Source organism: Folsomia candida, unplaced genomic scaffold (assembly GCF_002217175.1).
Source record: "Folsomia candida strain VU population unplaced genomic scaffold, ASM221717v1 Fcan01_Sc003, whole genome shotgun sequence".
NCBI classification, from domain to species: Eukaryota; Metazoa; Arthropoda; class Collembola; order Entomobryomorpha; family Isotomidae; genus Folsomia; species Folsomia candida.
Genome location: NW_019091195.1, coordinates 11,426,987 through 11,452,310, shown reverse-complemented (window position 1 = coordinate 11,452,310; position 25,324 = coordinate 11,426,987). Strand labels below are relative to the sequence as shown.

The following is a 25,324-nucleotide window of genomic DNA, read 5'->3' as shown; positions in this document are numbered from 1 at the left end:
AACATTAGGGAGCTGCCTTTATTGATAAAAATATACAACTTTCTGCGACGGCTCATTTAATTTTCCTACTTTTACTTTAGCCGAAGGGGGAAAGTCTCCTAGTAATCCTAACGACTGTGTCGACCATATTCTGATATGTTAACCGATAGTGCCGCTTATGTTACATGAAATTAATCTTCTGCAATTTATGTGTGTACAACGCCTCAATTATATCAAGCTGGTAAATAGTTCTTTATCGCGTGGAATATTTATGGAGGATTAAAGCCTATAAATATTCATGTGATATGTCACATAAAAATCTTAAACGTTACTGCTCAACCCAACGCTGCTGAGGCAATTAAGGTGGAGACGGATTAGACTAAAATTAGAGTATCAACTTTTAGAGTACGGGAGCAAGTGCGAGGAAAGGGACCAATTAATATGTAAATGCAAATAAATCAATTTCCTTCATGAATACGAGTGCACCATGGTTGGAGGTACTGGTGAGTCCGTGGAGAATTAGCTTATCCCAGGCAGTCACCCCATTATCCCATTAGAAAGTGCAGCCAACAGTGTTCTGCTCCTCGACGTAGTTGCGAGATGGTTCAAAATATTGGTTAGTTAGCCTCTGCCCCATGCATGTTATCGTTTCCGTGATGGCGACTTTTTGGCTGGTGTACGTACGTAGCTCGTGTGAACTTTGGGGTGAAGGTAGCACACAAGTAGGAAGTCAGTACTACGGAAATGCTTGTACTATTTCAATCCAAATCTAACTAATAACATGCATGTTATTACCACCAGTAGTACCTTCAATTTGTTGCAACAACCACTACAGCACTGCCTACCAACCGACCTCCACGCCGAGTACACAAGTCCAAAGATTCAGTCGATAAGAGTATCAACGAGTGCAGAGAACAGAATAAGCAACCCAAGCAGGAGGACAACACAACTTGCATAACGAGCAGAATCGAATTTCAGCTCTGCTTCCGACTTGGCGACAAAGGGTTGAACCGAGCGAGCAAATTGCCAAGCTTAGCTTACAACGCTATTTTGCATTTTCATCCTGGTGTATATGTGGCTGCGATGAAGGTACTAAATCAAAACGACATATCCTGATGTCTAAATCGGCAACAGGAAAAGTGATAAAATTGGATGTGGCGTACGTTAATGAATTAATCGGATTTTAGCATCCTGCCTGTGCCACTTGCATGATGATGATGATAATGCAGTGAGAGGAAAGTAGATACGTACGAGTATGCAGACTTGTGGTTGATCATTGTGTAGAGGAACACGCTCTCTTTTTCGAAAATTATGGCAACAACGGTTTCTGCTACGGGCTAAATAACATGGTTTAGTTGGATTTGTACTGAAATTCCTCCAATCTTGCCAATGTCAAACGTGTATGGTTGACTTGTTCAAAAAGTAGCGAGACAAGCTCCCTTTGGGTCTGATCTCTTCATCTCTTTGTCTGAGTGACATGAAGCTCGAAACACACTCTAGACATGTGTCAACTCTGTATTGAATGTTGTGTCAAACTTGTCACAGTAAAAGGTACGTGATTTGGCCATTTGTAGATAGTTGTGAAGACATTCTCTCCGTCAATTTGGGCGGAGGAGGAGCTGAATGTTTTGCTTGACTACATTTTCTGTTATTTTTTCTACGGACTCGAATTGCGATATTTGTGTCCGTATTTCATGTTAACTGGATAATAGTGATAACAATATGCTTGTTGAAAACCATGTATTTCGTACGTAAGCATAGAAAGACATTAGCATTGTAATCCTCCAAGATTTCAGAATAATGCAAGTTAAACAATGTTGACAAGCCTCATGCAAATTACAACACGTTTTACAAGTCATTTTTTGGTCTTTTACTCACCAAGTCCGTATCCAATGTCCATCGTAAAAGAATTGGCCCCTTCAATTGTGTCTGATAGTTGTCCCAGTCCACCCGTCAACATCACTGGCCCACTGCTTTCCCCATCAAAGTACAACCCAAGATTAGGCGAATCAGGTTGGTGAACGATCTGAAAGCTGTTTTGGGAGCCAGCATGCTGCTCATTGTAATCCCCCAGTTGTGACGACGACTCTACGCTCTTGTCCCATTTACTTCCTCCCTGACCATCGTACGAGTCATCACGGAGGGAGATTCCTTCAGAAAAAGTGGACCCTTGCTCCACCGTGTACTGGATCAGTCCGCCTGAATTTGTGAAAGGAAAAAAATTGTCAGTCGACGATGCTGACGAGGAAAACAAGAAGGCGAAGAATTTTCTCTACTTCTTGTCACATCATTACCATCCCTCCAGATAGAGAAAACATAATCCTTTCCATAACCATAAAGTAAGTAATGCTCGCGTGGGGACGGATTGAACAATAACTAAGTAAACCCGACCATATGTAGCACCGTATGTGGACGATGGGTTGAAATTGCCCTTCCGCTATCCCACTGTCGCCGCAAAGCCTGTTATTTATTCCAATGTTTACTTTCAAAGTACAACAAAGCAATAAGTAGGATGCACTTGGAGCAAGTTACGACTTCCATCAAAGACAAGTATTCCAATGCACTCACTCACCCACGTTTCCCTGCCCACTCCGTTGTGGCTTTCTCTTGATTAAACCACATTTAAAGGAAATTGAACTGAGCCTGAGTTTTCCTGAATAAAATGCAAGGTCATGTTTTTTTCACTTTCGTGGAAATTGTGCAATTACGTTTTTGCAAGGTGAACAGTTCTCAGGAAGAAAATATATAAAGTACAGCAAGCAGGATGCGCTGAAGGTCCCAAATTTTCTCGTGGATAATGAATAAAATGTGGCGCAGCGTGTAAACAAAGCGACTGTCTAAAAATTATGTCCAAGTTCTGCCTCTGCCTGGCGAGTGCAGGCTTGCGACTTGAAGTTGCGTAAAGATTACTTCAATAATGCCACGCTTAATGCGCAATATAAGAGCGATAAAAGAATGTGAGCACATGAGCGTGATAGCAAACCCCACCAGCAAAATTCATTGAAGAATGAAGTTTGATATCAGTCGTAAATCACACTTAACTAACTACATACTCGTCCTCCACTGACTATTAGCCTTTGCGAGCCATGTGGTCTGGATTGAGGAGACCGTCATTTACGTACAACTTAGATCAAACAACCTTATACGTACGTACGTGTAGCTACTGCGGACGAAGGGAAAAGCGCACTTGCATTTCCTTCTCTAATGCATTTTCCGTGTGCCTGTCGTGGATGGGTTGATGTCAAGAATCGATTCACAGTCAAATTCGATATCAATGTCATTGCGTCGTTTAGGAATGACGGCGAAGACAGTTTCCAAATAAATGATTTTGACTAGGTTGAGAAGACGGTATCTCCATGTTCTAATTTGCTACATCTTTACGAGATGATGGAGAAAGCAAATTATTATTATTTCCTATTGATCGCATAGTAAATGTTTTGCTACTACAGCTCCTCATAAATATATATCCGTACGGACAAAATTTCTCACTTTTTGGCCTTTCGCCATAAAGCATCTCGTGGACAATACGAACGTGTTCTTTCCTGCCCTTGTGGTTAGTTTTGAGCTGCTGTGACAGAGAGGAAGCATAATACTTTCTCTCAGGAATTGAGAACCATTTGTCTGGAAGAAAGTGAATTAGAGTGCACAATGCTTGGCTAACTTTCTCTTCCTTTTTTCCTCCTCGCCCTAGCAGTCGTACGTATGCCTTCATCGGGTTTCGTCCTCAAAAACTGATAGGAGCGATATGATGCAAGACGACTTTGCTAATAGGACACAACCGCATGGCACGTTTCAGTTCGAAAAGAGACAAAGTCAACCTACGCCAAACACATTTCTACAACCGCTACAATAATATTTGCGGTGGTGGTTGTAGTGTTATGGTTGTGAATGCAGTGAGTTGCATTGTAGCACATCAAGTAATTTATCTCTGTTGTCCTAACTTCTAACCTCTGCACTCCACATTCCCTTCCCCTCCTCTCATATTATTCAGCCTGCCTTTCCTTCCTCCTACACCAAAGTATTTCCAAATGATGCTCCTCTGCTTGTGGAGCTGCTGGAATTACCACCACGACGATATTGCTAAATGTGCGTATTTGCTCGGGTGTAGCAGTGTATTTACAATCGATTCAGTAAAGTCAAGGACGAAACACCCGTGTCACCACATTTTAACATTACTTACTTTCACTATAGGATGTAATGCATCAATGGCTGCGTATTGTGTCTAACCTGACTTTTTATAAAGTTTTGATATAGTAAGTTGTATCTAAACAAAGCATTTTACCTTTCCAAGGGCATCCAAGAAGCTCTATGCGGATGCAAACGGTCCGCACACCTTTCGAATATGGGAGAATTCGAATCATCTTTGCAATAAGTGGAGGTCTCAATTTGGCAGTAACGGCAGTAACAGTGTCCGAGTTTCCAGGAAATATCTGCAAAAAGGATTTTATGTACATTTATTTAATTAATCTTTGTAAAAGTCTATACGTGTTCAGACGCTGCGGTAATCAGGCTGTCAATTTGCGACGTTCTAAAGATAAGTAAGGACTTTCACCACTAATGAACCTGTACACCGCAAAGCTTTTAACTAATAGTTTAATTAACTGTGTGGATAGCTTTCTTTACTTGCATACAAATTCCTTGACTCTGTAACTAATTGGGATTTAGTGGAAAAGGGAGTCAGATTAATTTAATGATCCCCACCAATAGACATAAGAGAGCTGGAAGTGGTGCAAAGATAACTTTATAGAAAAACTTAATCTATTGTTCAATCAATTACTTACAATTTCTGAATAGCAAAAAATAATTTGAGAGCCAAAGAGTTGCCAAAGATTTATTAGCACGAAATAGAAAAGGCGGTGAAAGCACAATACTGCCCGTGTCTTCTGATATTTTGAGGAATTTCCTAAGAAGTTCTATACGATCGTACAGCGTTTGTACGTTATTATTATCAATGTGCTCATCAATCATTACACGAATTGTAAATCATCTCAAAAATAATATTAGACATTCACTTTTATCCGATCTAATTCATTCGAATAAAAAATCTAGAGCGGCAATTTGTTATTCGAGTCGTTTGAAGAAGACAAGTAATAATTTCTGTTTTGTCAAACTGCCTCCGAAATAACTGTATTATTAGCAAGAAACTCGGCGTGGAGGAGAAAGCGTGGCGTATGGGAGAGTGGGCGATGCGATGGTGGCACTTGGGTGTAAGTGGTGGAGAAAGGTCGTCCTGTGTGTTGGACTCTGGTGGTGTCGAGTGTGTATGAGAGGAGCGTGATGATGGAGGTTGTGAGGTTGCCTAATGGCAATTTTATTACCCAACCTCCTTGCTCCCACGTCCATGTGTGTGAGCGTCCTTTCTTTCTTTCTTTCTGGCTGCCCAAATAAATTAGTCTCACGCTCTGTTCTTGACTCCTCTCACCTTCTTTGAGTCGAATCTGTAATACTTTCTCCATGCTTGGAATCCTTCTCGCCAGTACTCCACTTCAAACTCCTCCGTAAACTCCTGACCCGTCCCTGCGTAACATTCAATATTCATCTTAGTTTTAACTTGTTGTGTAATTCTTTGAATAATTTGGAAGGGTGAGATCGGCCAAAATAGGCTATCCGTACCTTTGCCGTGACGTCCTTGGATTTGGACACCAGAGATGAGATGTGTCTCATTAAGGGATATCTGAAATTTAGCAGTGTGCGCAAGTTGTTATTTAAGTGGAAGGAGCTTTTTTAATTAGTGGATGCACATGGTGTTTTAATTGCTTTTGTATACATATTTTACCCACCTGAAGCCACTCTCGCTTTCTAGCTCCGGCTGATATGGGTTCCTTTTTGTACAATAAAATAATTTATGTTTCGGAACGTTTTTATTCTACATCTTACAAAGTAATTGACTATATTACTTTAAAGCCATAATTATTAAAGAAAGTTACCTTAGGACACCAAGCTCCACCCGCCTCCTCATTATTCAACCTGAGAGTTAGTAATTTCGTTATAGCATAATAATAACAAACATTCTTTATGGTTTATGACTCTCAGACACGGTATGCAATCATACGCAAATTAGCCCCACGCTAAATTCCTGATACCAGAATTGTTGTAAACAGCCATTAAAATGGATGATTCAGATTATGATTTTCTACAAATTGTAAATACATTCAATGCAGACAGAGACTAGCGATGTTACTGCACACCTAATTTGATTGAAATAATGAGTGAGACAAAGATTTCCAACCGAAATTGGATTGATGGGTTGTAACCTTATGAAATATGTTACTCAAAGTGTTACACACGAAAGCCTTATTATTAGACGCCTTATTTATGTCTTGCTTTCCATTACAGAAATGTAATAAGATAACATCTCATCCAGCATAAGATTCGTTTATCTGACGTTATAGGGGTCCTAATCCGTAATCACTCTAATTGGGATGACAAAGGAGCAGATGAAACAAGTTCATGTCAAATTAGGAAACAGAGCGATGGAGTATGTTTGTGTTTTCTACGATTTCTATTTCCATCAACATATGGATACAAATATGAAGTGCTTTCAGTTTCAATGAACAGCATAGAAAATACTGCTACTCTTTTATTTGGCTCATTAGAGAGAGAGAGATGCAGGTGCTTATTGCTAGTTAAGGAAATCATCTCGAAATCTCCGAGTTCCTCGTCATAATTCCAAATGTGCTGCAAGTGGGAGGGATTCAAGTGGTAACAACCAGACGGAGGAAATGAGATCAAGTTAACAATAGGACAATGGATGGATGAAACTCTAAAATTAGCCTGGCCACTGACTTATACACTAGTTAGTTGCAGCAGCAGGAGCGGTAATTTGTACTAGAAACCCTTTTGAGCTCGACCCCTATTTACACAATATTTCGTTGGTGGGTCTGGTTGGCAGCAATCAAAGGAAATAATGAAAATTAGTGGGCGCCATTATATTTGAATAGTGAACCGGGTTGTTAAAGTTTTTGAGGAAGAGGAGAGTTTAGTTGGCGACTGTGGAAAATAGCCCGAAACGAACGACGGGTAGGGAGCATAATGTCATGTCAGTTTCAGGAAAGTTTCAACCCTTCGTCAAATGATTTTGCATCCAAGACTTAACAAAAGTGCTTGCCCTTTTATTCAGCAGCAATGCTGTGTCTTGAGGGCAAGTAATTGTATAGCTTGGAATGAATGAATGAGTTTTAGTATGGCTGACTTGACTTTTAGGCAAACAAAGTTTTCAAAGAGACAGACCACCAAATTTTCAATAAAGGTCTTCTCCGAAGCAAATCTCAAATTGCTCGCACTCTTGTATTGTACTCTCCACTCGGCTCAAAATGAATATTGGACCACGGTTCGGCTGCTGCCTTGTGAGCGTCCAAATAAGTAGAATCCAGACTGTGGGATGAAATCGAAGCTACACATGGCGAAAGAAGCAACGTTGTTGGCTTGGTCCCACCATCTCTTTGTCCTTTGCATAGCATAGTTGACCGAGGAGGTACGTACGGAGTGCTGCTGATGGTAGTGCTGGTAGTTGGTGGTGCGACTTGTTCTAAAGCTATATGACCTAACCCTTATCCGAATCGGTTTAAATGAAAAGTGAAACCACGCTCCATTGTGTTCCGGGAGTATTGTGCTCCTTTCGTGCGAGGTTGAAATTTCAAGAGTCAGACGGTTTACAACTGGAAAATTTCAAACTCTCGCTTTTATTGACTGACTGACTACCCGTAGAAAGAAACTGATACACTACCCATGCACCCGGACTTTCTTCCATTCTTCAGAACAACACTACTACTGTAAACAAACAGATTCCCTCCAGATTGCCCATGGTTGGGTTGGCTGTTTCATATTATGAAATGTGGCGTAATGTCCGTTTTGTGGAGTGTAAGTAAGTACCTAAGCCCTTGAGCCCAAGAGCTGCTTTCCAAAATCCCTGCAGCACTGGGGGAATGACGGAGCAAACTTTCATTTCGAGGCAGTCGCAGATCACAAAACTCATCGCACGACAGAAATACCGGACGAATCGTTTTTCCATTTGTGATGTAATATAAAATGAAAACACCGCACTCCTCATTTATTTCAATCCATGTGCAATCATGTGTATCTCGTAGTTTGAGGAATTTTCTAGTCTGGTACTATACACACTATATGATCTTTTCTGATGAATGTCCAGGAAAAATTGTGTGAAATAATCATAACCTCTTTGTACATGATTTTTTATGGCGACACTGGAGATCCTGCTACCCTATAAATTTCTTACTTTTGATTCTAAAAAAATTTGTCAGTGACTTGAAAATGTTTTTGTATATGCATAAAAATTCAATGATTTGCGGAAAATGTGTGTACCTTGTCAAACGTCTAATACATAAGGGTCATTTCGAATTTTTGAGAGGATGATTCTGTGTAGTGTTAACAGGTTTGGAATTTAAGGACCGTCTTGAAAGTATTCTTTATTGAATTCCTAAACACAATTCACATTAAATGGAATCCAATTTCTGATAGAAACTTCCCTTCAACTACGAAACCTATCAATCACCTGTGATGGTCATTGTTTGCGTTTTGGGACACGTAAATAACTCTAAACTGGCTGTCTAATGCCACACAGCCCAACACCATTTCGTTATTGCCGATAAGAAGGATGTTTTACGCCATTTTCTATCTGTGTGTTTGTGCTGTTCTACAAAAATACCACAAATACAACAATTCCACATCTCGCCCCCGTCTTCTTGCCTTGTGCAAACGAGATGAAATAGATGGGAGCCAAGGAAGATAGAGTTTTGGACAATACGCACAGTATACGTGTAGGCAAGAAGCCGTTTCTCTTGTGAGGATGCAATGCAGTATACAGTTTATTGTTCAAGTGTGGTCCATTTGATTGGGCGTATTTGTCAAGAGAGTTGCTGAGATGGGTATTACGAATTTAATGGGGTGGTTCCTGAGCAGAATGATAATGGAGTTCAACATCCGGCTTAATTTGTACACGCTGAAATGCTGGTGCATACAACAAAGAAAAATTAGAGAACATATTTAGCACATAGAAATGCCATCACGATCCACATATCAACAATACTTTCAATTTTTCATGACCATCATTCGAAGTAAAACAATAAAATAGTGAAATACTGTTGACTGTGAATGCTGAACTAACCGCAAAAACCCGTTTAGTTCCAACAAAACATAACAATTATTAGGACCATTGCAATCGAAATTCCGGCCGTTTGCACATTTTAGAGAAGATGAAACCCATTTAAACGTCTCCTTCTCCTTCTTGTGGTGCATCTCCACCAAACCACAATCAATAATAACAGCTTCCATCTAATATTAAGCAGACAGTCGTCATAACCAAACCAAACGTGCATCTTATAAGTATGAATACAGCCGCAACGTGACTTCACTTTCACCTACTCAGAATTCCCCTTCCTGCCTTCCTTTCCTGTGGAGACGGAAAGGAAACACGGATCGAGGGACTCACTTGGAGTGTAGCAAATAATTTATAATATTCACATCCTATGAACATAATAATATAATAAGATCGGGTCCACCTCAGCACACTGTATGAGACTCGAATATAATAATTCCCCATTTTAGCAGTCACAACTTTCTCCGCAAATTCTTCCGACGACTGTGTACGTCGTCTCCCTGTGTGCATATCCATCTACCTTCGTCCACACTGCAACATTGAGGAGGAGTGAGCAAACCCTCTTCGCTTCCCATTCAGCAGCGGTCTTAGGATGACGGGGCCTGGCTGAGATAATAAATATTCGAGTCCTATTTCACTCAGCTCTTTGTCACTCCAATTTAACTTATATAGCGACTTTACTCGCCCACCCACACCCTCATTGTCGAAAGTCGACCGCTTTCACTGCAGCAAATGTCATAATCTCCCTTTGATTTATTCCCGTTACTCCCTCCCACCACCAACGGTACATGAGCCCATGACTGGCAAATCATCCACAATCCCACGACTCGACACTAACTCCCGTCATGCTTCGCTGGCTGGTGGATACAATGCCAACCTCTTCAACGTGTGGAGAAAGGAGGAAAGAAAACCGTGCAGTCATAATATGTCAGCTGAAATATTTATTTGCAAGAAACAAAGAGCTATATGAACACGGAATAGGACGGGAAAAAATATTGTGGCTGGAAAATAATGGGCTGCACACACACATTGACTAATATGTATTTCATGATCTGGACTTTTCTGGAAAACACTAGTTTGTTGTTGTGTTACTCTCGAGTGATGTATTTCAGAAACCCCGTCGAGCCGCTCTATCAGAATCCATAAGCACCTTTTTAAAATGTAATTGCTTTACCAACCAGTGACTGACTGTTGAAATTTGCCAGAAGGAGCACACGCCAGCGTACGTGCATGCATACTTCCATCAGGTGTTCAAATAGTTGTTCGGTTCATTGTAAATAAATAATTTCATTTGTTTTGTAAAAATTTAGAATTTCCATTAGAAGAAAATGCTTGATTTGCATAAGTTCAGAAATAACCGTAGAGTTCTGGAAAGTATGACTAATGGCGTTTTGTAATAAAACAAGGCAGGTGGAAGAATGGAGTATGACATGACATTTGTGCACGAGTGACTGATTGTACAGCGTTGCTAAGAAGTTCGACACCAGAGTTCGAGTGGAGAGAAAGTGGTTTGTTGTTCCTTGGTTGTGCGACGATGAAGAATGTCAGATTCGTCTCGTGAATAATTTGCGTGTGCTAGATTGAGTTTATTTTTTGAAGTAGAAATTTATTAGCATGCTTAGGCCATCCATCACCTTCTCCTTCCTTCCCTGGGTTCCTAAAAATTATTTGGAAAAAGAAAGGTGTTTTGGGTCCTGTCCCACCTACTTTTGAGAGAAAACAAGACATTTCACACCACACCACGACACAACTGTACGAATTCAGCAGTGGGAACAAGCATAGCCACAAACCAGTAAAAGGCCTACATGGATTTGGTTAGCTCTTTGGGATGAAATGTGTACCACTCCCTAAATCCCCACACAAATTTTGATGTATTTACTTACTCCGCGCTCATTTCTGGTTAAAGATGTAACCAGTCATTTCATTCGAAAATGGTGAAAGTAATATTATTCTGACGCTGTCTGTCCGCTCTCTCCCTTCTGACAGATGTGCAGGGGAAAGAGTTAATGCATTACGCCCCAAGAATATTCTATGCTCCTCTCTAATAAACCTTATGCAACCAACCACCTTTTCCATCCTTCTACATCAGCACCAACCAGCCTCCTTGTCTGAAAGGTCGTATGTACATATTTACGTAAGTTCCAAGCCTTTAGTTTTTCTCAGGGTGCGGATGAAAATTTCATAATACGATTTGAATAAAAATGATAAAGTGAAAATAAAATCTGCGTAATGTTTAAATGTAATAAGAGCGAGGAATAAAATGCATGAGAAATTTCCGAACAAGGTAAATCCATCCAGCTTTACAATAAATCATTTTAAACTTGCTTTGGCTAAACTTCCATTGAGAAGCTGTTGGCAAAATTAGCTTACTCGTCGCTTTATTTACAATCCATCAATCACAAATTCCTGTTCGCAGTGAATGGTTTGAGTTGAGTTGATAGAAATACTTAGGAAACAAGTTTTGGATAAAGTTGAAAGTTGAGCTGAGGAAAAGTATTTTGAGGAGTGTGCCAATCCTATTTGAATTTGAGGACGTAACCACCATCGAATCAAAACCTTCTTATCCACTCCTACTTCTCACTTTCACCGTGGAATTTACAATAAGTCATTCCTCTCAGTTAGAGAGCAAATATCTGATGGAAACATTCACTCCTTTACCGTGTAGACTGATCCTCAGGGCTCCCATGAAAGGAACCCATGGTACGTTTTGTGTAAAGGTGTGGTGGTGGGTTTGAAAATTGGAGGGGTGGATGTATGCTCTTTCTTTGTACGCTTCTTTGTGCGATGTAATGTGATGGTTGATGATCGAAAAGATCAAGATCAATCACTCCTTCGAACTCTTTCTTTCCTCAGTTTTCCTCACTTGAATTATTGACTGAGACTTTAAGACTTATAAACTTACTTCATAGTGATGTCTTGTCTGTGAAGCAAGACTTGTATTACTTGATCCTACAAAAGTGAGGAGGAGAAAAGAGCAGGGGGAACCCCACATCTGTTGGCATTCGGTAGTTCGCCATAGATATTCAATTCTGGTGGAGGCTTATAATAAATGGCTGCAAGACTGGAGGAACGCGGCAGCTTTCTCTGTTTGGATGCTTTGGTATGTTGTGATGAAATGAAATCTCTGCCATCGCATCTTTCATCGACGAAATATTTCCACAGAGAGAGTTGAACTCTCTCCGCAAATGAGAAACTGCTTCAAACCACAGTGCGTACTGTACACCGTGCCATCGCATTTTGCTTTCCAGGGATGGCGCAAAGGAAAGAGTGCTCCTTCTTGTCTGGTGGATGTGCAATGGGTAATTTGAAAGGGGGGCCAACTACTGTAAAAGCACTGCAGGGTACAACACACAAGTTTTTGTCATTCTCTCAGCATTCCATTCACCCAGTCGAAGGCTCATTTGATTTCTCTGTATGAACCCGACTGCTCTTTTCCAACATCAACTAGTAGATCTGACATGTGTCATTATCCTTGCGACTGCTGGGTGAGTGAGGACACTGAATAGAAAGGGTTGAGTTATTAAGTTCTCAGTTCACCGATTTTGATTGTATTTCAATCCACGTAATACACTTCCATCAACCAGAGCTTATTGCTTTTCGCTATTACCCATCCAAATGTATGTATAAAATGAGGTGAGTATTACACGTTTCACTCCAAAAGTTATTGTATTTTAATGAGCTACATAAGTTTGAACGTAGGAAATACTATACATAATTTCTTACCCACTGTTTTGGATGATTCAAATTAATGGCATATGTATATAGATGCACCATTCCATTCTGATACCAATTATTAAAATTAATTTGTATTCCACATATCTCTGTTATCGGATTACATCGTCGCATTCCATGCATGTCATACCATTATGTGCATATTGGGTAAACAAAGGAAACATTTTAGCAATTCCAATATTTACCATCAAACGAATCCACAGATGAAAGATTCTCATAGCGTTGCATAAATACGTTATCTCTGGGATCACAAATATTTTGAGCAACATGTAAAGCAATTTCACAAACGGATATTACACACCGAATTTCAGAAACCAGATAAATCCACCTGTCTGATTGTAATTTAATTGTATTTCAATTTTCGTTCACGCATGAAACTTTGTGCCCACATCTAACTAAAGATACGTATGTATCAACTACATATGTGTTAGGGCTACATGAGATTTTACTTATAAATTTTGCCTAAACTCATCGTGCTCACATGAGTTTGGGATGAAATTTGGGTCATGTGAAAGTTCACCAGGCATTTGAATTGAGGAGGACGTGTTTAATCTCCAGTCAGTCCTTATATCCTCTCCGGAGTCAGATCCAAAACATATTTTGATTCCATCTGGCTTTGCAGACTTATCTGCACACTTGCTGAGTTTTCACGATAAGAAACCAGGTTACTACGAATCCCACAGCAAAAGGCTAAGCTCGCCACCAAAATGCCAGGCCATCAAAAATAAATACTCGGCAGCAACGGTCTTGGAGGCGGTCTGTACCTAAATGAGTTTGCATGCATGCACAAAGTTCATGAATTGAGATATTGGGAAGAGGTTTAAATTACGTCTCTATTAAGTAAATAATGTCGTATGTAATATTTTCTGCTTCATGAGTTGAAAGTGGACGTTAGACGTCACTTTTGTCGTCAGTTCCAAAAATAATTGTCTTGGTTTGTGTGTCTGGGTTCGTTGAAGGTATGTCATGATTTTGTGCTACTTTGTAAAGCATTTATTAATAAAGTTTGTTGGAATTTCTCATATCGAGTTGGGGAAGTGCTCGTGTAATGCACGGTGGTTGCAAGCTCATGTTAGAAGTCTCGATTAAGACGATGGGATTCTTACATGGTTGGGTGACAGAAATGCTCAAAATGGGATTATTAGCAGTTGAATTGGACTTGTGCAAACAGAGACATCGACCTTACAGAGCCCTCAACTTTGCTAACTTTCCGCCTAGCTGCCTGGTGAGATACGATCATCATCATCGTCGTCATCATCGTTGGTCGAGTTCACTTTGTTGAATTTAGATATCGGATATTGCGTGTTGCGGTTGAAGAACTCATTTCAAATTCGGTTCTCTGCTTTGATAGGAAATCTTTCCTCGGAAATTATGCGAAAAGTAGCTCTCATAACTCATTTCCTCTCCCGTCTCCTGCCACCACCTGAGAAGACCTATTAATTTTTCCTCGCTACACACCTCACCCACGAACCCTGCCTTCCTTCCTTCCTTGTACAAATATTCGCTTATTATTAACTTTTTAAGCCAGCACTAAGCTCATTTCAAATTCAGAGTTCAAACAAAGTCAAGAATTTCATTCTCCATCCACCCTGCGAACTCACAGTGGCATCGACATGCCAAAATATCTGGGTGAGTTATCTCGTTCAACCACAACCTCATTTCACATTTCACCCTCACCACACACACAAGTAGTCCTTACATCTCCAGCACTATGTACATTCATACGTGCACACATTTTAAGCCTGGTTTTGCTAAATATTTTTTTTGAAGGGTGAAAGTCGTTGAAGAGTCTGTTGTGGTTGGTGGTGAGCGATGGTTGATGTGCAAGCAGTCTGGATTTTATGCTCCATCGTTTGTTCCGTTGCTCGACTTTGAGTTGTAAAGCTCTTCCTCAATTCGTCAAAAGTAATAAGCACATTACACTGCATTACTTACACCAAAACCCACTCTTGCTTGTGTGTGTAGGTGTTTCCTGTCAACCTCAATGCTTGGTATGAGTCTATAAACGCGATATGCCAAGTGTAGTTCATAAGTCTAGAAAAGTATGAAAGAAAGGTAGTAAAATCAGTTGACTCTGTTATTCACATAATATTTACGGCTCTGTTACTCAAGACATTCCTACTTTCCTTTTTCCAATTCATGTCAAAGTTGTAGCACGACTTGTAATGTTATAATGATGGTGGATGGATGGATGGCTGGCTGGCTGGAGTTTGTAGTGAATGAAACCGAGCTTGGACTCAACCCTACGATTTCCTGCCATTTTCATCCTAGCAAAGAAAGTTAGCGGGGTGCCAAGAAGTATGTTGGAAAGATTTGTGATAGAGCGTATAATCAGATAATTATTATTAAAGTGTGTATGTGCTTTCCACGGGACCCACCCACTCATATATTTTCTTCCCGTTATTGCTCACCTCAAAAACTAGCACTATGCTCGCATATTTCTTCCTGCACTAAAAGTACTAATAGTCTTATGCACAACAACAGAGCTGGCCTACCATAACTACGACTGCATAGCTCAGTATACATCACACACTCCCATAACACACATTAGACAACTGCATACCTCTAATCAAATATGCACTGTAAACATAAAGTTCACCGGTTATTAAGTGCCAGGTAGCAGTTTTACAACCTTCACCACCAAATTACTCACTCTCCTAGGGTTGGAGAAAGTTGAAGAATTTTTCCTTCAGAATTCTTTCGTCATCCGCCTAACAAAATTCTTCATCGCCCATTCGTGATATTGACAAAGTATGAGAGCGAATGTTGGTGAAAGTCATAAAATACGAAAGAAAATTATGGCATTAGAAAAAGAATTTTATGGCGGGATCATGACACGTATTGTGCGAGTAGGCACAATCTCCTCTTCTCTGTCCCCACTGCTTTCCCCACTCCGGCTGCTGCACTTACGTAAGCTACCTTTCTTGAGGCCAATTCACTCCGAATGTCAAACACTCTCAGTTTCTTCCTCAAGATAAAATCGACAACCTCTCAGAACTTTTACCAGCTCGAGTGACTACCTCCATGGTCTGGTCGCGGTTGTAGAATAATTTGGTATTATGCCATATAGGTGGTCAGGACAGCAATACGTATATGTCGACTCTCCTCTTACACAGGTTTGCCAGACAGATCAACACATTTTTTCAACATGAAGACTTTCACTCGCAACTTTTTATGTTTACTCAAGTGCTATGCACAATATACGTCCGAGTGAATTTGGGTGCACAGTATCAGAGGACCCACCTAAGCCAATAAAAGTTCTATTAGTGCTGTACGCCCGTGTTGTAAAAAGCAAGAGTTCATATTCTGACCGTGGCTCGACAAGAAAATCTCTATGCTTATTATATGACAGTCAATATTCAGTGGTACTTGTTTGCTGGAGAAAGCTTATCCACTCCACGCCGAGTGAATTTCTCATCCACCGTCGCACGACAATCACCACGTCAAGCCCCACACATGGGCAGATATCTCACAGAAATATCTTTATTAAACCGGAGACTGTGGGTGAGAGCCGTGTGGAGAAAGTGTTGCGGCGTAGTGTTGGTGGTAAGTGAAAGGGGATTATTCCTGGAGGAGTTGCTTATGTCGCGGTTTTAGACCACAGGAAACATCTCTCACAAATAGAAATAAGGTAGCGTAAAGCAGATATAATCTTGGGTAATGTAAGTAGATGCATGTTTCTGAGAATAAATACGATAAGTAGGAACAAAGTTTTACTACACTACGTCTGGTTCATATGCATGGTATGTATCAGCCCCACACAAAACCACTCCACCAAGAGTAGAAATTTCAGCTCTAAAGGGGAACGCCGTCGGGTAGTAGATGTGAGCAAAAGTAAGAAATGTCATATGGAAATATGGATCGTCGTCTGAAAACTTTACGACTTTGTCATAAAATTCTCTGGACTCACACGGCAAGCTTTTTCCTCCGTTGAGGATATCATTTATGCATATACAAATTCGGTTTCATTGTCTGCGCTGGCCCGGTTGCAACAATTTTAGACAAGTAAACCTAAGCGATAGTGAAAACGAGGGTAAATTTCAGGGAGAGTAATAAACCGCCGTGGGCCGTATAAAAGAAATGCTTTTATTTGGACTAAACTTGTCACGCAAAAATCACTTTGAAATAATTTTGGGGTTGCATACCTGCCTGAGAGAAAGCAATACGGAGAAGAAATTTTTTAAGAATATGCAAACAACGTACCTGGCTTGGTGCGGTCCGACTAGGTTCACATAATACGAGCTGGCTGACAATGCGGCGTCAGGGATATCCTTGGACAGCGGTGTGGAGCACAAATCTATCACAAAGTGAACAAGAGGGAGAAAGTTATTATTATTAACAATCCATGTCATACATTACTTCACCGTGATATTAATAAGCTACACCGAGTTTATTAATGATGGACATTAACTATGTTGACGGTGTCAGGAGAGGAGGGAATTGTGGAGCAGAGCAAATTAACGAGCTCGGCACCGTCTGCGATGACGGCTTTCTCTCCCTCTTCTCCTAATATGCATAATGTGCAAGGGTAAACCAAGAGTATTAATATATTATGATCATGATTACAATAATAATGTCGTCCCAAGAGACTTGCCTCTTCCATCCCTCTTCATAAATTACAAAATAGTAAATAGCTGCCAGCTTGAATAGCTCGATACATAAATGATTATAAATTGTAAATACATATGAACCGCGGTCCGACCAACACGCCGCATCCCTTTTCACTCCACTTCGTACGTATTGCACAATTTTCTGTGGAAATTAATGATACGAGACTATAATATGAGGTTGTTATACAAGAAAATAATAATAAGCTGACCCACACACAACTTTTAATTGGGTAAAATTATTGAGTAATTACAATACATCGAAAATTACTGTAAATTAAGCACTTTGGATTACTTATGCGCGTTTGAATAGTGCAAAAGCAGTTTACTTCGTAACGAAGAAAATTTGTTCCTTTCCCCTCGAAACCAGACGAAATCAATCGAATCAGTTGCACTTGACCAGCTCACCCGTATTTGTGCAAGGTGAATTTAGTTGGCACATAAATATATTTAGCTATACTTACAGCAGGAAAGTGCATGCTGAACCTTAGACACGATGACTATCTCATTAATCCAAAAGGTTGGTGGAAAAGGGGCTTTTTGTTCTTCGAAGCCATTTCACTGCTCGATGCGTATGATCTCAATAAATAATTTTCCCTTTCTCTTTCTCCCTCCTGTACTTTTGGGAGATTTATTAAAACAGCAACTTTGTCCGCCTACGTTTCCCGTTTTGAAAGCATTCATGAATTGAACCAGAACCCTTCCCCGTGTATTTCAAACTCGTTGTAATTTGGTTTAAATGTATAAACTCAGGAGGGGAGCTTGCGAGGTTGATAATAACAGATCCTGATGCCCTTTGGATATGTGGTAGGGTCCTATGAGTGTACTAAAACCCTGAAGTGGTTTGACTCCATGGCCACATTTGCGCCCGACACACCCACTCAAAAATGCCCAAAAAACGCTTTCACTCCAGGTTTCACTCATTCAAATCCACGCCAAAAATCCAATTTTACTCGGATTTTGAAATTTCTTTCACCATTACACTCCCAGATAGTTGCTTTCTTCAATCCAATGTCAAACTCAATTTTGATGATGATTATTTCGCAGGCATAATTTGCGTTGTGGATTACAACAATGCTCATTCAGAATTTAAAATTTTAAAAATACTAATAATTTCGAAAATATTGAGTTTGATATCGAATTGAAGAAAGCAACTATCTGGGAGTGTAATGGTGAAAGAAATTTCAAAATCCGAGCAAAATTGGATTTTTGGCGTGGATTTGAGTGAGTGAAAACCGGAGTGAAAGCGGTTTTTGAGCATTTTTGAGTGGGTGTGTCGGGCGCAAATGTGGCCATGGAGTCAAACCACTTCAGGGTTTTAGTACACTCATAGGACCCTACCACATATCCAAAGGGCATCAGGATCTGTTATTATCAACCTCGCAAGCTCCCCTCCTCAGAGGCAAAAGCAGAGTCTATCCGTCCATCCGGTGTTCCATATCACGATGCGGCTCTAGTCCTGTTGGGTGTATTTCAGTCTCACATTTTGTGCTGACTACTACAGGTCTCCTCCCAGATAATCTCTAATGAATGCCGGAGAAAGGAAGTTGGGGTCATTTTATCAGAGATATTGAGCGAATGGTTCAGGTGCCAGTGATCATAACATAACTCATCATTCTACAACTGCACCAGTCCTCGTCATTTACTAACGATTCAAACTTCAAGCTCACAAAATTAATTAAAAATTATGTTGCCGCGGATTCTAGATTGGAGTTGTTCCTCCAGTGCAATTCTCCTCTGGCAGACAAATGTAAAACCGCAGCGGCTCGATTCAATTTTCAAAGTACTTTTGTTATAACGATTCCTCAAACAAAGACCATTTCTTCCATTACGCTCACAACAAGCGCAAAGATTTACGACGCATCTTTGTTTTATTCATCAACTTTTCTCTCTGTATTAAACCCATCAGCCCAGCACTCAGTGTCAGGGCAGAACGGGAGAAAAAAGTTATTTGGTCATTCCGAAATTTATCCATTTATAATAAGGTTTTCCAGCCTTTAGTCGGTTTCAACGATGAAATTATACTTGAATTCTGTCATTCACTACTGTTATTATTTTTATTGCTCGTTGCCTCTCGTGGAGCCAAACTCACGTCATATAAAATATATTGGTATATACACGTATATGTGTAAGGCCGAGAAGGAAGGGAAAATTTATCCGCATAAAATGCAGGCTGTACCCTAAAGTCATCCGGCCCGCTCGACCTCCTGTAAAGAAAACTTCTCTCTCTCTCTCAAGAAATTGAACCTTTCATACCATCATCGCATTAAGGGATTGGGCCAAGTGAGTTCAATAGCTTAAATGGTTATGGCTTTATAAAATTGCACTTGGCTTCCAAACTTTTACTGTTAATTGCGAGCAAGGACTCCAGCTTTCTCCGCCACGGATGTTATCTTGTAGTTGTATTGAAAGGAAATCAAGATTTCTTGGAAAACGTATGCTTGCTTACTTACTGCAATCACCGGAATTTGCTGACTCGGTGTAAATACGAACGCTTATAAAGCTATTAAAAGTAATAAAGTTGAGCCTACGCTAAACCGGGTTCAGTTCCGAGTCATAACGTAAATTAGATGCATAATGGACGAGCTCACACTAACACTTGGTTTCTGGCTGGGTTGGTTGGAGTAAAGTAATCTCTCTGAGAAACAGCAACGAAAAGCGTCGTCGTTCCTGTGGCATCCATGTAGGAGAGGCATTATTATTAGGGAAAATCTTCCGCTCAAAGGAGAAAACGAATCTACAGCAACCTTTCTCCTTCCTGTTTTGGCTTACGAATGGCGAAATGGAACATGTCCAAAATTCTCAAATACCGTGACTTCGACTGCTTCCTTCCTTCCGTTATCTTGCCAAGTAAGTGGGAGAAGAGTATGCAAAACCATGCAAATGGTCGTAAAACAAGGCAACCTATAGAGAAAGAAGGTGTCATACCATGCCACTCAACATTATTGGTTTACTACCCGGCCGGACTTGTGTATCATTCCTGCTACACAACCCAGATTCATGTCGGAACAAGCCCACAGTTACATCTGTTCCACTCTAATAAGTTTGCATTTTCTTATCTGATCTTAAGTGACTGGAGAGGCCTCCCATCCATGAAGATAATGAGCTTTTTAACAAGATTAAAATCCGATTCTGAGACAAATCTAGTTTTCTCTCATTAAAGTTAATAATTTAGCTTGGTCATTACAGTGACTGCATATAATAGCACAGCATCGGTAAACCGTTAGAGTAACATATGTACAACAAAATTGTAAGTAATTCTACCTGATTTAAATTAACTCTTAACCTACATTTTTAGGAAATTTGAGAACTCTCCTCCTCGTGTTGCTGGTGCATGCGTTTGGTTTGTTTTGAAACAAACCAAACGCATGCAAAATATGTGTGTATAATAATGAACATTATTATACACACATATTTTGCCAAGGTGAGCGACCAACGTACGACTATGTCAGTATATGTACATATATAGATGCTACTAGTATTTACATATAATAATGTGTGTTCTTTGTGGATGGATACTTATACGAGTCATAAATAATCATGCTACCCTAAATTGCTGACAAGAACGACCATTACTTTAACTGCACTTTTGAAATGCTAAGAGACCGTAATGATGATGATGACCTGTGTATAATGTGAAAGCGTTTTGATGCACTACCACCACATCCATAATAATGTGACGTGCGTGTATGTAAAAACGAAGGGATGATGACAAGACGAGATTTGACTAAAAAGTCGTTTTATAAGTCGACATAATGAAATGATGACGGGAAGAGTGATGGATCAATCTTTGGAAAAGTGGATCGACCCTTTCTGGAAATCTCTTGGACTTAATCGATTATAATTATAGTGAGATGAGGGGAAGAGGCTAATGGGACATCAGATTTGGCTCTGATCGAACCCATCCCAAATCCAACGACGACTACGGGAGGAAGAAGAGTTGCTTAAGTAGCGTCATTTGGGCACAGCTGAAATATTAGTTTGGTGCCACACTTGACTCATCGTCCTCATCCTTAGCAGGGAGCGAAGGAAGGAGGAGGGAGGGCGAAAACGGAGAAAGCTGCGGAATCCACACCCATTAGCATCACATCTTGCTCAACAACTCCAAAGACAAACTTGAGCTTGGGAAATTTTCATCATTTCTATTCAGGTACTCAACTTACCTTAATGTCTTTGAGACCAAATGAAAAACTTTATTGTGAAGCAAAGTGTAAAATAGTTTCCTCGAGCTAAGCAATCTGAACAACCCTCTCTCATGCATACACACTTATGTACGTGTGAGTGAGCCGTGCTTTATGTGTGTGTGGGAGCACCTTCTTATTTCCCTTTCCTCATTTCCAGAGAGTGGGTGCAGTTCCATGTTTGTGGGATGCAGCAGCTTAGACACAGATTAAATGCAAGAACATCCAATTGCAAGTTTGACAGTGGCATTATTGTCGTGGAGGAATTTCCAAGAATAAGGGATAGGATAATAATGGCTCCTCCTAAGAAATAAAGTGAGTGAAACAGGCAATAAAGTTTCGTGAAGGGAATTACACAGGGAGAAGAGTGAGTGAGACGTGTTGATCCAAAGTCCCGATGGAGACGGCCAACGAAGGTTCATCATTCCGACCCTTCATTCCGACCCTCGTCTCCTAACTCAACCTCCGCACTCACCGTTTATTCGTTTTATATTGTTGCACTCTTCCCATTCTACAACTTAATTCGTCATTCGCTATTCCACATTTTTCCCTGCCTGTGTACAAGAATGAGAAATTCGTACAAGGGGAAATTCAGGATTATTACATGCACATACGCACATACGCATGTACAATGCCAGGAAACCATTACCTAAAAATTATACCAACCTCTATTGCACGATGCACTCATTGGGGTGACAGCACTTTCTCCAAGTATAACTAATCCAATGCATGTCCTGGTGTATTATTGTATTTCAATGTTCCCATTTTCCCGGAGCTTAACTAAAGTAACAACACAACGTTCAGTGTGGTATAGAACTAGCAATTTCCTTTATTAAAAAATGGAGCTTGTATGACGTTAAAAATTCATAAGTTAATTTCAAAAGCAATTACTTCCAGTTCACCAAAAATCAATGACAATGACGCGGTCTTTAAAGTGAAACTATACGGTACAACTATTAGTTTGGGAGAAAAAGATAACTCGAATGAAGAAAATAAATCATGAAGCCGTAGAGAACATAGATATTTACGTGCACTATCATCGCAATTGAAAGTCAGCCGTTGTCGAGTAGATTTCGTGTGTGGCTGGTTCCCCTCGTTCCAATTGAACAAAATTATAATTTACTCCTCAGAATTCCCACAAGAACAAAGACATGCTTTCGTCCGGTGGTCAGTGTTTGAATTGGTGGGATGGAATGGGGTTGGTGGGTGGATGGATGAGAAAAGTAAATTGAATGTTCTATTTCATCGCCAGCCCATTCTGCTCCCCACCTTGGCACAAGAAAGTGGAAAGTGGAATATCTACCAAGGCTGGTATTTTCAGCCGCTTGCCATTCCTTAATTGATCCGTAACACGTCACAGGCACATTATAAGTTACAAATTCGATTGGATGTGCTTTTTCTTGTGCAAGTATCCCATTCAGTTCGCATGAAAACAAAATTTGAGCCGATGGATTATTTATGTTCCTGCTACGTCAAGTACAGTTCCAAGAGATGGCTTGTACACGGTGTGGCGTGAGTAATGGATGTATTGTAATGCGATAATAATATTATGCATGTGTGGAGCTGTAGGTCTGAGGAGAAAGCCGAGCTGGGCAGTTACAGTGGCTTTTATTGCATTTACTGAATTTACTCCCCTACAACAACGCTGGGTCATTATGGTGTAGAGTTATGGAGGACTGGACGGCTTGGAAGTGTGTGCATAGTATGTACGTTCATATGGCTGGTGGTGCGTTACTCTAATAATAATGTGTTTGTGTAATTCATGTATTAGTTACGACCTTCCAATATTATTAGTCAAGCCCCCACAACTCCCAACCGACTCGTCAAAATTTCCTGCTCTATTATTACTTTGTCAAAAACTGACGATGACAAGTTAGCTTTGTGATCCATCAAGAATGTTTAACTTGGGTAATTATGAGGTGTGTATGGATGGAATGCTATTATATTTATGTAAAGGTGGACGACATCAGCAAACTTGGGATCGCAATTTGGTAATAGTTTTTTTTCTCAAATAGTAGTGAAGATATCGGAATATGCACTCCACGAATGAGAAATATTTAGAACAAACAATTACGAAGCATATTTCGATGAATATTATACGACTACCACTACTTTCACTTCTCACGCATTTATGTTCATGTTGTTCGAGCTGATTGAAGTCTACTTTCTCAAACATCCATATCGTGCACGGCCTTGGAAAAGTTTACATTTCACACTTGGAATGTCAAATTTTATTCGACACAGATGACGGATAACCTTCTAGCTCCACATGCCACACATATCTCATATCACAGGAACCATGTGTAGTCCATGCAAAGGAGGTTAAACGTTAAAGAGAATAATGTACCACCAAGTAAAGCTCAAAGAAAGTCAGAATTTTGCAAAGCAAGGTGAAAGTGTTGAGCTTTTAACTTCAAAGAGAAAGAATTTGCAAATTTTATTTGTAACCTGAAGCGAAAGTGGAGCAGCACGTATGGAATAAACAGAAGGTGGAGACTGTCGGAGTAGTTTAGTGTTAAACTGAGTTAGTGCAAAATAAATGCTGGCAGTTAAATATAAGAATATGAGTTGAATATTATTGCGTGGACACTAAATATGATTCTGGGAATGTGCTTGGAAAATAAGGTGAGTGTTAGTCAAAGTTTTTGCACTTTTATGGTTCTTTTAATTAAGGGAATTTTACTTTTGCCCCATTCACACCCTGACTTTCGCCGACTCCCTCTCTCACTTGTGAAGTTATGAGAGAAAAAGCAAGGTTGGTTTGGTTCAACTCCTTCTTCTTGCATGCCTTCTCGGACGATGGGTTTTTATCTTCGTTTGCAATTCCCTTTCCTTTAATGTACGTGCCATGCCATGCCAGGCGAAAGCTACCACGTCGCCTTCTTTCACTTGGTTCTTATAGCGATCCAAAGGTCTGGTGAAAATGGGCCTGAGACCAAACTTTCTCCAACTGACCGAACGAACGAGTTGGCTAATTTCTAGTGGAATTGATCATTGAAAAAAGTTCCAAAAGTCACAGCCAGCCATAAACTTGAGCTTTATTGATTTAGCTCTGACTGGTCATGCTGTTCTTTTTCCACAGACGTTCCTAATTTCCACGAGGTCAGGTTGAAGAATAAACCTCTAGTTTTTGGAACGTTGTTAAGTTAAACATTGGCAGTTGCGGTATAGCAGGCAGTAGTCAACCTACGAAAGCGTTCTCCAATTCCAAAAACTTTCTGCAAGTGTTTACCACTAGGAAAAGTTATTGCATTTAATGGACCGAGGAAAAATGAGATAAATAAACGTCCCCAACATGGAGTTACTCATGTCATTGGCGAAATTTTTTGGACATCTGCTCTTCATTATTGAACCCTCCTTATACAACTTGGACAAATTGCAAGTAGACAAAAAGGCCCTAATCATGTCCAATGAGTCATCCTGCGCAAGACTGTCTTTCAAAATTTATGTACGCATTATTAGGTCAACGATTTTATTTAAAAATTGAATACATGTTTGGACACAGTAAATACAATGCTAGATGGATTTACTAGACAATCAATTACAGGAAATATGACATTGGTCACTACACGAAACCAACAAAATCTTGGGTGGTCAAACACATCAGATCTAAAAAAAAAACGTTAAACGCGGCTCCGGCCAATTTTTTATTTTCATCCATCCATCCGTCACTGACAAAACTTTTAGCCGGAAAGAAATCCGTATCTTCT

General features: G+C 40.1%; 1 protein-coding gene across 1 annotated transcript in view; it reads right to left on the bottom strand.

Moving 5' to 3' along the window:
• LOC110847622 (discoidin domain-containing receptor 2) overlaps nucleotides 1-25,324 on the bottom strand; it is a 61,009-nt gene that overhangs the window by 26,086 nt on the left and 9,599 nt on the right. Inside the window, exons 3-9 of the mRNA XM_022094598.2 lie at nucleotides 17,030-17,123; nucleotides 5,907-5,946; nucleotides 5,760-5,801; nucleotides 5,593-5,653; nucleotides 5,402-5,496; nucleotides 4,262-4,409; nucleotides 1,858-2,178 (exon numbers count right to left, since the gene is read on the bottom strand). Coding sequence (XP_021950290.2) covers nucleotides 1,858-2,178; nucleotides 4,262-4,409; nucleotides 5,402-5,496; nucleotides 5,593-5,653; nucleotides 5,760-5,801; nucleotides 5,907-5,946; nucleotides 17,030-17,123 — 801 coding nt within the window. The remainder of the gene's footprint in view (nucleotides 1-1,857; nucleotides 2,179-4,261; nucleotides 4,410-5,401; nucleotides 5,497-5,592; nucleotides 5,654-5,759; nucleotides 5,802-5,906; nucleotides 5,947-17,029; nucleotides 17,124-25,324) is intronic.